The following is a 13,291-nucleotide window of genomic DNA, read 5'->3' on the forward strand; positions in this document are numbered from 1 at the left end:
GACAGTTTCAGGTTTACTCTTACTTAGATGTAGCTATTTTGGGATGAACATGCTCTCACTGTACTTTTCTCAGTCATAATTCTCCCCTATCTAAAGGGTGGCACTGTATAGCAAATATCTTAAAGTGATCTGTAGAAAGAAAAAAAAGTAGTCTAGCTTTGTTTAATTTGATGTTTCATGATATATTTTGTGTCTTGCATTCTTTTGTTTTTAGCAAATTTTGCCTGTGTTTGCAGTCAGGGATGGAACAATGTAGGATACTGCCACAGTAAGCACGGATGAGCGATTTGTCTCATGGCTGAAACTCTACCGTAACACTTACCGCTTGAATGACCTTGCCAGGTTCAAGTAATTATTCAGTTTCCAAATTTCCCACATCAAAGCAACAACCCGTACCAGTGTCTATTTGCACAAAAGTAAGAAAAAGTATCAGGCACACGAAATGAGGCCTTGGGACAAAAGCTGCCATGCCATGAGTGAAACTGATCAGTGCGAACCTTGTGATTAGTTCTCTGCTGTGGTCACACTGCATGTAGAGCTGTCTGTTTGGGAGGGACAGGGTGCAGTCTGGGGCAGCAGGATAATTACAGGGGAAAGAGTTTTGCAAAATGCAGTGATGACATGCCTCGCTGGATCTGTACAAGTCGGGAATTAGAACAGGGTTATTAAGTCCCATTTGGCATACCAAGCAGATTAAACACACAGTTGTTTGTGAGCAAAGACCAAGCCTAATTTTCATAATCACCCATCCAACTTACAATAGGGCTACAGATGGGTTATAACTTTTCAGGCAACACTACCTATGGGAGTAACTTGCCTCTCTATATCTTACAGTTAAAAGGTCTAATTTGTTAAGGGCATCTCCGAAACCAAAGTCTTCACTTGCACGCAAAGGTACATGTATGACCGTCTGATTTCTGTGTTCTCCTTGATGATAGGTAATACTTGTATCACTAAGGGCCTGGTCACATATATCCTGCAATCGTCGTATGATCACAAACTGAGGGCATTCTTGGGATAGACATGCAGGTGTCCTGCGAAATTCAGCTGTCTCATCACGGAAGAGAATGTCTTAAATCCTTGTTGACAGTTGGTTCTATCACAAACTGCTTGAAAATTCTATGGCATCAAAATCGTATGACAACCTACAACGAATGTGATGGTGCTGTAACTACATCTCAACTTCTCAAAATTGTTGTTACTTCATCTCTGACTCATACAAACTACAAGTAACTTTTGCAAAGCCTCGATCACAGATAACCGTTCACATTTTGGGTAGTAGCTTGTTGGTAAACACTGGTTACATAGAAGTTCTTCGGCTTATTTCCTCCAATATCATCTGATATTCCTATAGCCTGGTTGTGCTTATGAATTTACAGAAGAGGGTGAGAACTACAGTTTACTTTTAGGGGAAGAATAACCTGTTCTCTGCAAATCACTGCAGGGTAAAGTAATTTTGGACCAAAGGGTAAAAGGAAAAGCTGCTGATTTCATGCCCCATCAGTTCTGCAAGGGACGTCATCATTTACCATGTCACCAGTATGTTAATAACTGGTACCCTAACCATTCCTGTATATGTCTCTAGAACAGTGGACACACTGACCACACTGTTGCAATGACCAAGCACTGCAACCTTTTTATTCTCTGTCAATATCATTCACTACAAGATCTATACTTCATCATCATGATTATAGATATAGTCATGTATTGGTTAGGGACAGCAGTTATGGTGCACAATTGAGTGGAAAAATGACTGACAATGTATAATTGTGCATTACTAGTACTAATTATATGCGAGCACTCGGAGGGGCGACAAGACACTGATGTTACACTCAATTGAATCTGTATTACCCCATCATTACCTCACACCCAGCCACTGTCCCCTCGCACCCCGCTATTATGTCTAGGTGATCCGTCAGACCAGTGACAGTGCGGGTCAGGGAGGCGGGACACTTCTAGGGTTGTAATATACATGTAGTAGGAGCATCCATCTGCCCATCATACATTTAATCCACACCATGTGAGCAGGACAGGGCTGCGTCAGCTGCAAATGGTGTGGGATTGGGTTTTATGGCTATTCCAGTGGACAGATGGACCTCATGACTAAAACAGTGACTTTCTATACAATGGGAAAGTAGGTGAGGACTTACATGTGCATGTAAGTTACAGTCTCTTTCTTTGAATGTTTGATAGTTCTGTTTTTCTAGTAGTCGTATGCTGAAGATTGAGTTGTCACCAATGTTGTTTGGGGTCCAGGGTGCAGATGTTCTGTGTGACCTTGTGTCATAGGTTCAACCTTTGTACAATAATTCATTCTATTCACATCCATCTATGTTTAACGAGCAATGGAAAAGCATGAAGTGCTTAATAAAGTAAAAATGTATAGAAATTCTCTGCTCTGGATTTATAAATATTGAGCAAGTTTGCATTACTATACAATGCAAAAGTAAACTCTACATTGTACAATAAGTAACTGCAATAGATTTGCTTTTGCACAAGACTGACTGACTGAGAATTGAAAATCACTGGTTTCTCACTTGCAAGACTTGACTGCAATGTCTTGATAAAAGCATTTCTCTCGAGCTCAGTAAAATTGTACCTGTTTCAGTTGCACTGACTTTGAAAAGATCAACAACACCGGCACATCTACTCATATCATACTCTATTTGATCTCGGCCGAAAATCCCAGATAGCATCTCAATACCAGGATGTGATATTGACTCTATTCATACCGATCTTAACTAAGTATAGCCCACTGATAGTTTTGTGTATGATGTACTCAATTAGCGGCATATTTTTGATCTTGAATAAAACTGACGTGTCCAAATAGATCGGTTGGGTCAGAAGGCCGAGGAAGACTGGAGAATCAGTAAAAAATTCCAGTAAGTATATTCTTTTAGTTGGAGAACAGTTTAATTCTTTTTAGCCTTCTTTATCTTGTTTTTCATGTTTCAGGAAAAGAAATGATACCCTTCCCTGTGATTCTTCTCTATATTACTGGGAGTTATCGTGTAGCTAATGCATACATTGTACATAGAGAGTATGGTGTGATACATCTTTTTAGACAAGATCACTTCACACCTAATTTAATCTATGCATTTCCTCCATGAAGATACAGAGGTCATAATACAAGGTCAAACCCCCCACCTTACGAGAGACTTGGAGGCTCCACTTGGCCTGCTGTGAAAGTTAAATTTCCCAACTTCAAACCGGGGAAAGTTTCCCTTTCATTCATCTCATGACACCCATCCAGTTCTGTAATTTCCCCATTCTATCATAATGCAAGTCATCTATCTGGCAGAAACAAGCCACCAGGGTTACAAGTCAAGGTCGGGCAGTTCATTTGGAAACCTTTTGTATTGTTGTCGCGACACGGAGGCATCACAGGCGCCGCGACTCAACCAAATAGCCATGACCCAGCCTACAATGGCACCAACCACTAACTCCTGTATCAGTCAACAACAACCCTGTCAAAGTTACGCATCCAGTTGAATGGAGGTAGGATGGGTGGGCTCTTGACTCAACTTTTGCATTTCGGGTAAGGTTTGAGGTATATAAAACATATCTAAACATTTTGGGGTCGAGATTGCGGTTTGATTGCACCCAGCATGGAGGGGATCTTTTTGCCCTTCCCCCACCTATTCATGAGGAAAATTTATGTCATGAGATGGCCCATTGGGGTCATATGGGCATCCTAGCATGCACGATTATGAACTATGTCCTCGGGGAACATCCCGTGTTCACTAATGCAGCAGGACTCTTCAGTTTCCCCGCCGACCGTTCGGCCGCGTATGGTACCGTCTGGGGCGTGCTGTGAAAGTTTGCTTGTGTTCTGGCATCTGAGGGAAACGTGTGATAAATACCATCACTACTGACTCAAGGTACAGTGTTCTGTTCTATATCTGCCTTTCCCTGAGGTAGACTGTTCTGTACTAGGTATCCTAAATGTTAATGCTTTTGATAATTGTCTGTTATTATATCCTTACCAAGGATATTCTTGTCAGTGTGTCATTTTTAGTGAATTATACTGACTTCAAGTTATGACATCTATCCTGTCCACAAAAGGCTTATCAATCGTAAAGAATCTGTATTTTTCCTGTATATCATCTGTCCTGAGTGTAATGTTGTTAGAGGAGAGGATCAGGACACAGACATGTCCTCATATCTAGAATCCCATGGGATAAAGTCAAACAATGGGGATGACAACACTAGCCAGGACACGACACAGTACAGGTCTACTGAAGTCTTCTTTGTATTTTGTGTACAGATTTAGCTGGGCTTTTTTTACCCTAGGTGGAAATAGACTGACTTATTGTTCAGTCTCTAAAGTGCCTGAAACATTGATGTTGTGTATCTGTAGTCTTGCATGGGCAATATTTGTAGCCATTTCCCAGACATGTCAGTTCGTATCTCGATGTGCAGTTTTCATGAAGGAATCACAACAGTTCACTCCATACTCCCAGGTATGCTAAAAGATACTGGAATCATTGTGGTAGAAACTATTAGACACAATGCCTCTTCTTGTTCTCTACAATTTCATCAAAGTTGATTATAGCTGATATGTTCCTCATTCAAGCCTATCTTTTCATCTAATTGATGAATAGAATTTGTACTGTCACTACATTTCAACCACAAATTGTCATCTTTACATTTGAAATTCAAGTCAATAGCTACAGCTAATTTTTACCCTATGAAAACCATTGGATACCTAGCAGTCAATTCTAAAGTGATAAATACTAAAACACAATTGCAACGTACTGATATCTATTGTCTCCCTTGTTTATGATAATCAAGTGCCATTATAGCTTTTTCATATTCCAAGGGGAATGAATATCTTGACAGGAAAAAAATGAGCACTTCTGAAGGTGGTAATGGCCCTGTGTGCCTCCATCCTTTACTGTACACTTGACAGTCGGCCTTACACTGTAGGCACTGTGGGAGACAGCCGAGAAAATGACATTAGCGCCCTTTGTATAAGCGTCTAAAGAGATTAACTGGATTTACAGCACGGCACCTGCAGGTAGATGTACACCGCATCTAATGACGGCAGTTGCTTATGGGTTGTCGAAATTTCTCATTTTGAAAACTGAAATTTTCCTTATCTGAGGAATCCAAAATCCCTTTTGATGGGTATCAGTGAAAATGTGCTTCATTATATATAAGTTCATAAGTTGCAAAAAGGGGAATTATGATAGCATTCCCATGGGGCGGGATTACCAAGGGATGCATCAACACTACTCACCTACATGTATATACTTGGCAATGCCCTAAAGCTATGCACACAATATTGGCTGCAGCCATGGCAGCAAGACAGCTTATTGATATTTAGGAAAAAAAGACTTCAAAACCTCAAGTCGTAATGGTCATTGATTGTCTGATTAATTTTGTTTCTTTCTAAACATATATTTTGTAGTTTGAGAATTTGGCCTTTGTAAAAGGACTACATTTATCAAAAGCACCGATATCTCAGGAACAAAAATTCCCGAGGCCTATCCCACAATCTCCGGTGCATCTTAGTGGATATGATAGAATGCAGTGACCTCTGCACCACCAGTGCTACATCATCACCCAGCCAAAGACAGCACATCTTTTATGCACACTTGACAATCTCCCAAAGGGTCTCCCAACACAAAATGGCTAAAAACAAAATTAGGGAGTTTTGTATGAAATTTTAACAACTTAGTAATGGCCTGGGGACCTGAAACTGACAATGTGAATAATGAAAGTTCTCCCAATTTCATAAACTGTCATGAATGACTTCTTGCCTAATGTTGCTGTTGAGATGATGTCACACTGTTTTGAACATCGATGGTGAGATATCGAAATTGCTATGAAAGCGGGTAGACCTGATAAAACTAAGCTGCCAGAATAATTCATAGCAATTACATGCACCTGACTGTTATGAGTCATTTGCCGTTACCGACAGAAATTACTAGTAACAGCAATCAGGGCAACTTGATTCTCATCAAATGCAGTCCAGAGCCATTCAAAAACATCAAAATTATACAAGACTTTAAACCGTCGTGCCATAATAAGTCTTTCACACAGACAACATTGCGTTTTATTGTTGAATTTCTAAGATTACAAAAATACATTTTTATCAATTTCATGCCATCAAGTTCAGATTTTTTGGATGGATGGGGTGAAATTTTTACCATCCCAGTGAGCAAATATCCATCTCGGGACGTAGGGACGGGTCCTGGAGACAGCCCTGCTCTAAATTCTTTCTTCAAGTTTACATGTTTATGACAGCACAACTAGGTTTATCTTCCACAAGATGCGCCCACAAAATCAGGTTCGGCATGAAGATATATCACGCCTAGCAGGAGAGGGCTGAGCACACCCTGAGCCTGAGACAGGGGTTACCCACGGGACACCATTAGTTCTTACTCCTCACTGCTGCATGTTGAGATACTTGATAAATATGTGATACACTCAGACTGATAGAAATATGCGTACATGCCAGTGCTTCATATCGTCCCAAGATACTATAAATGCATTTTTTTTGTTTTTCTGACTGCCTACCCCCTTGCCTAAGCGCTTAACATCTACGTACTAGACATTGAACGGTATTACCATGTACATGTATTGGGACGACTGTTCCTGTAGTCTGTAGCACTCTTACTTGCCTAGTTGCTTTTAAAGTAGCTGGTTTCTTACTGTCTGTTTCCATTACTGTTAGTGTTACGGTAGCAGTATGTGCCTATAGCGTTATCATGAACTCAAAGCCACCGTGAACACCCCATTTTCTCCTTACCACAAAATTAAATCACCTCAAATTCAAATGCATTTACACTGTAGTGTATCAGCCCCAGAATGGTAGAATGGCAGACAATATCCTTAATTTATGCATGTCAAAATCTTCTTAGATAGTAAATTTATCATACACCCACTTGTCCCTTGCCTCTATTCCTCAAGATCACAGATCTCAGCTGCCATGTTGTAACGGATGGCTCCATAAATAGGGAGATTGTATCAACTGAACTTGATCTAGCTTTACCATTTTCATATTGATTAAGAAATAATTATTCAATTTATTTTGTTTTGCAAGAAAATTAGCTGTGATCCAAAAATGACGACAATGTATAACTATGAGAGATTTCAAATAAGCGTTGAGCTTAGATATAATAAAAAATATATACAGCAGCTGCACCCTGCCTCTGAAAGCTGTGTGGGGATGAAACAATTAAATTAATATTAATGTGTAAAAGGAAAAGCCAGACTGCATACAATGTACCCCATGTCATGTAATGGTTCTGCTATAACTGGCCGCAAATCTTTTCAAATTGGGTGTAAGTCATTCTGAATGGGAAACAAATCTTTCTTATTGGGTGCATGTCGACGAAAAGAGGTAACAAACATTAGGAAGGGGGCTACAGCACCATGTGGCATGAAATTGAGTTTGGGATCAGTACATAACACAACTTAAAAGGTAGGCAGCAAATCTTGCCCAAACGGAGACAAATAGTTCAGGGTTTAATGGTGCTCGTTTGAAAGCAACAAAGCACCCCCCCCCCCATATATAAAGTACTTCAAGACTCCATCTTGTGGTAACAAGAGAAAAAGTTTAAAGCACAAGAAAAGTATTTTATGTGTAAAATACTAAAAAAAGTTGCAGCTTGTGGTATTGGGAATATTCAACCACGAACTTGTCCAAGCAGAATAACGGTATGAGCTATCTGCAGCTTCTGTTTCACTACAACGTAATGAAATTGGAAGATGAAACAGGAGCATCCAAGAATATGTAACCTTACAAGACATGCAGGAACTCAACACTGTCTCACATTGCAACATAATGCACTGAGTCTATAAAAGTATGAATACAGCTCTTAAATCGCTAAGTCATTACAAGAGAAGTGAACATCTTAGGTGTCCTGCCTATAATAAAAAGTATAAATGTGCAGAAATTTGAAGGTTTTATAGGTGTGTCCCTGGAAATGCAATCAATAAATTCCAAACAGCTAATTCCCAGTTCTTAAGTACCCCGCGGGGTTACAGAAGCTAACCAAGAATGAACAGTCGGAGATTCGAATCTTACCCTAACAGCCAATTTTCAAGCCCCAATTTTCTAACTGAAATACCCGCAGCCACACTCAAACGTACGTACAGCATCCCCCGGGAGCAAATTATTTTCCCTGACAGTCAATAACAGAAGAGAAGTTGGTCCCTGTGTACAGGGGTGACACACTCCCAGGCCTCAGCGGTGCTGTTAAGGTTGATATTTGTGAGCCATCTCTTACACGACTGTCACAAAATGTCCTTCGATCGATACTCCCAAACTGGACAGACTTTTCGCCAACACTTAAAACTACCTACCCCTCCCCGGAGAGCCCATTAAATAATACTGTAGCTAGGGGGACATGACAAAAATGATCAATGCACAGGGCGCCAGAGCACTACATTACTGGCACTAGTACATATCCCTGGAATAAACAAGACCTTGGTGAAAGCCAACTTAAGCCTGCCCTTGGGAAGGTACATAGCTGGCTTTTGTGCAGTTAATAAAGAAGCATGAGGCAATTTAATTCCTGGGAATACTATCTTACATTGTTCATAATGTTGGAATAAAGCAGGAAGCTATGTTCTACCGATACACGAAAATATCATGTGCTCATAAGATTGATGAGATCGCAATGCAAAGTATGTACGTGATGCAAAACTGAACATGTACTGCATATTTACATGTGATTTACCAGTGTGGCAATGATCTATTAGTGAGGGGGCGATGAGAGATGCCAGGTATGATGAATTGTTGTGGTCTGCATATTTACATACCTGTACTCTTAAGTACACATCAGTCTTAACAATAGGTTAGGTTTGCAGTGTATATATGGCTTACCACTGTGGCATTAGGCAATAGGGCAAGTTAGAATATTATTCAACTATAAAGAATCTAAGCTTACATCATGATAAAGCAAACACTGTTTTTCAGAAGTGTTATACATATAACCACAGGAGGCTTTAAAAGTCCTGTTATTTATAACTACATGTACCAAAAACTGTTTATCTGATAAATATATATATAGGCTCATTCATCAGCCAAGGAGGATATGAGATTTAATATGTTAGATGGGGCATATCAAGCTTGCACCTTTGTTCTATACTACAGATAAGCAAGTTGAAGAACAGCTACTATATAACATTATGATGTAAATCTACAATCTACATAAGGTACTGTACTTCCGCTTGTTGGTTTGTGATAATAGCAAATTGTTTCTCAAAAGGAACAGTTTCAAGAAAGTTGAAATCAAAGAAAAGAACGGTGTTAGCATTGAGGGGATCTAATTTCTATACCCAGTAGACCTTAATAGTACATTAACCAGTATAGCAACATCTGTCAGATGTTCGGAAAATATATCCCAATGGAGGGAGCCGAAACTATAATTTCAATATGTAACCTCAATGATAATGAGAGATATGAAGTTGGCACAACATGCCTGGCTGTGTGTTTCTGCCTCGTTGATCGCACTTGGTCAAATGCCTGTGAGAAGGTAAATTTGAAGCATAATGACCCAACATGCAGGGCTCAAGCAGGCATATACCCCGTCTCATTTACAACCCAGATGATACTCCATGAGATGCTGAGCCACCTGTTAAAATGTAAATTTTAATTGTGTAACGACTCAAAGGGATGTTCCTGGCTGTTAAAAGATTCATTTTACAGCTTTCTGCCTCGTTGATTATTGGAACGTACATGAAAAATATTGATGTAGAGCTGACATGTGAGATTAATGAAATGCCATCTGCAGAACAAGATCAACAGTTTTATGTTCCTCGAAATTTTAAGACTTGGTGTCTAAGAATCGAACTGATGTCCATATCTGTAGGTAACAGGACTTCTTTTCTGGTCATTCTGTAAACTGTGACATATTTGCGGTGGTTTTATTTTCACAGTTTTCGCAGTGACCCCTTACAGTAAAATCATCATACTATAAATATGTGCTTTGCAATTCTACTGTACTCACTTTCTTAAAACACTGCAAAAACATCCTTACCTCCTACCCCAAAATAAAATTAACGTGAAAGTAAATGCACTTACAGTTACTGTAGCAACTGCCTCAAGAAACATTCCGTGAGATTACTATAATGCCGTGAGAATGACTTAATGAAGTGAATCAACCAAACTTTTCGTAGCACAGCTCTGGGAATCACATTGTGAGGTATTTTCATTTACTGACTTAAGAACGATTGATGCCATTTTAGTCCGACCTGAAGCAAAAGGGAAGTTTCAATCAGGATTACATTTTGGATGGATGGGACCAGACAACTGTTACGGGACGGGGCTTTGATTGAACCCGCCGTGATTCCGACCCAACCAGGTTTAATCCGAGATTCATTAGCCGCAAGAAAACAGGGCAGGGTCCGACACAATTATTTATGAAGCATCAATTTGCAATTTAAACCTAGCCAACCAAGGAGCGTTCATCACGATATAGCGACTTGTGGCGAGAGATGGTTTGGTAATGTAATGTGTGCGCGGCTGTCGAGGCGAGATAGCGGGCCCCAATCAGCCTCCGGAAATTACAGGCACACTTCACAACCAGGAACAAGTGACTTTCCTTGCATACTAGATGGGAGGACTGGGAGTCTCCCATTGTGCGATAGCTGATGTCGTCCCGCCTAAATGTCAACTGCCTTTACCTTTGAAGCTCTCGGCTCTGCTGACTAATCGGTACATGCATATATCGTGGAGGAAGAAAGCACCTGGTGCTTCTGAGTGAAAGATGCACGGTAAAGTAAAGGCTGGAATTCATAAGTTGAAACACAACCAGCACCTCCATCATAATCTAAACCAAGCTTGGAGGGAGTCACTGTTACAGCATGTAGATTGGGCTTAATCAATCTGTATTGTTTCACATTTAGGTCAGCTTGACAGAGATTGGGAAGATTGAAAGAAGGATCTTGAGATGGTTTGGTCGTGTGTTTCAGAGGTGAACCTTCTTTGCGGAGGTAAACTAAAAACACAGGCACTACATGTATGTTAAGTCAAAAGGTCTTGTTCTAGATGGAAGATACTTTCATGTACTTTGCTGTTATGTTCTTGAAGCTACTATTGTATGGCATTAGATACATGTATCAAAATACTGGTGGTTTATGTTCCAGGTAACCAAAAAAGTGAAGGCTCAAGATTGAAGAAACTCTAAGACTGGATGTTCATCAAAATGGCCACCTCACACTTGATAACCCTGGTCTCTGTAGTCCTGGCAACCTTACTGATGAGTGCAGGTGCGTCCTGTCCTGAGGGGTGCCGCTGCATCTCAGGAGGGGTGTACTGCACCGAGGGGAACATGCGCCCACTGCCCAAGAGTTTCCCCATCAGCACAGAGTCCCTGTATCTCTTCAGATACAACCTCTCCAGCATCCTGAAGGACCAGTTTACCAACTTGCCGCTCCTGGAAAGCCTGAACCTGCGAGGAAACCACATCTCCAACCTCGCGGCTCAGGCTTACGCCGGCTTGCCCATCCTACAGGAGCTGATTCTATCGGACAACGAACTCGTTGTCATCCCTCGGAAATCCCTCGTGGGACTACGGAACTTGGAGAGGCTGTTGCTTAGCAACAACTCTATCATTGCCTTGAACGGACAGGCATTCCGCGATCTCTCCAACCTGAGAGTCTTAAAACTTGACAGGAACGAAATAGTCTTCATCTTTGGCAGCGCCATGAAAGGCCTGGAAAGTTTGGAGATACTCGATCTCTCGAGCAACCAGCTTGAAATTGTACCAGCTGAATGCCTCCAGAGCCTGAAGCAACTACGTGAGCTAAACCTACAGAATAACAAGATTCTGGCACTGAACGACGACGGATTCAGCGGTTTGATCAAACTAGACCGCCTGTACCTCGACAGTAACCGTATTGGATATGTCTCATCAAAGGCCTTTCGTAACCTGGACTCCCTCCGCGAACTGACGTTGAAAAATAACCTCATCACGGTGGTTCCAGGACAGGCCATTGGACTGGCAAAGACAATAGAGATTTTGCGTCTCGCTGGAAACCCCCTCAACATGTCAGACCTGAGCTCCCTGAGAGCTGCACCTACCATCCTGGAACTGGACCTGGCTAACATTGGACGCCTATCAAAGCGTGCACTCCTGCCTCTGGAGAACCTAACTAACCTAAATATCAGGTACAGTTACTGTATTGTCCTAACCTTGTTTTGTTCTTTAGTTGTATCATATATGCATTTAGGTGTCAATGCAGGAAACATTTAAAAAAAAAATTTCAGCTTTTGGTTCAGGGTTAATGGTTTACCAATTTACCAAGTAAATCGTTGTTAATAAGTGCTTTACTCTGTGTTTGGAAATAGTATTTAAAATCTCTATAAAGTCAATCACTGTTGCAGATGAACTGTCACTCATTCACATATTGGATCCCGTTGTTTTCAAAGTCATTAACAGGCAAGCAGATTTCAATTACCTGAGTGACTCATGTCTAGTTTTGAAGGTAGTCTGACCCAGCTTGTTCTAACCCACAGTAACTGCTTGCTGGCCCAAACCTTTGAACCAAATCTGACCATACTTATTCTATCAACCCACAGTAACTGCTCGCTGGCGCGTGTGCCCATCTTGCGGCACCTGGTGACCATGCAGGTGCTGGACCTGTCCTGGAACAACATCACCAGCCTGCCACCTGAAGCCTTCAGCACCATGACGGACCTGACACACCTGCGTCTCAGCAACATCAACCTCAGCTCGATAGAACCCAACGCATTCGCAGGTGAGACACAGCTGATTCTCATACACCTGTTATACTGCTGCAGAACCTGAAAAACCTGCTAGGTGGCCCAAAATCGAACAGGCTTCTTTGGCACCTTCATGTAAATGACTAACAAAACACCAAAATTCATACAAATCCATCAACACGATTATTCTTGAGGTGAACTGCGAACAAGCAGAACCCAAAACAATACCTCCATTTGGAGCTGAGCTCCTTCCCCGAGCTACTAAGCTTTCCATAAAATATCACAGCAGGAAACATTGTCAACAGCTTGAAACAAACTAATTACAGGTAATACATTTAATGTGTATGTGTATATATAAAGGCTATTTTCCTTATAAAATCATTATGACGATGTTTAAGTCAACCAACACTTAGAAATCTTCCCTGCCTATGGCCTACTTTCTGACATTTTGTCTGTTGCAGTTTATAGGACATGCTAAGTACACCTGCTTTTGCATTGATCTAGAAGCCATAACCATGTTTTCCTAGCATTAGCAGCTCCTAACTAACGCACATCTGTGTAATAACCTCTTAAATTATTCATTCTCACAACACGGTGCTGCACTTCCAC

General features: G+C 41.0%; 2 protein-coding genes across 4 annotated transcripts in view; one reads left to right on the forward strand and one right to left on the reverse strand.

Annotated features, from left to right (window-relative positions):
• Positions 1 to 13,291, reverse strand: part of LOC136438960 (enhancer of mRNA-decapping protein 4-like) — an 89,031-nt gene that overhangs the window by 60,882 nt on the left and 14,858 nt on the right. The gene's annotated exons all lie outside the window — the stretch shown is intronic.
• The window catches only part of LOC136438961 (leucine-rich repeat and immunoglobulin-like domain-containing nogo receptor-interacting protein 2), a 33,985-nt gene that overhangs the window by 15,883 nt on the left and 4,811 nt on the right, over positions 1 to 13,291 (forward strand). For both annotated transcript variants that reach the window (XM_066434025.1, XM_066434026.1), the window contains exons 2-3: positions 11,104 to 12,127; positions 12,539 to 12,717. In XM_066434025.1, coding sequence (XP_066290122.1) covers positions 11,151 to 12,127; positions 12,539 to 12,717 — 1,156 coding nt within the window. In that variant the 5' untranslated portion in view covers positions 11,104 to 11,150. The remainder of the gene's footprint in view (positions 1 to 11,103; positions 12,128 to 12,538; positions 12,718 to 13,291) is intronic.

Source organism: Branchiostoma lanceolatum, chromosome 7 (genome assembly GCF_035083965.1).
Source record: "Branchiostoma lanceolatum isolate klBraLanc5 chromosome 7, klBraLanc5.hap2, whole genome shotgun sequence".
Classification (NCBI taxonomy): Eukaryota; Metazoa; Chordata; class Leptocardii; order Amphioxiformes; family Branchiostomatidae; genus Branchiostoma; species Branchiostoma lanceolatum.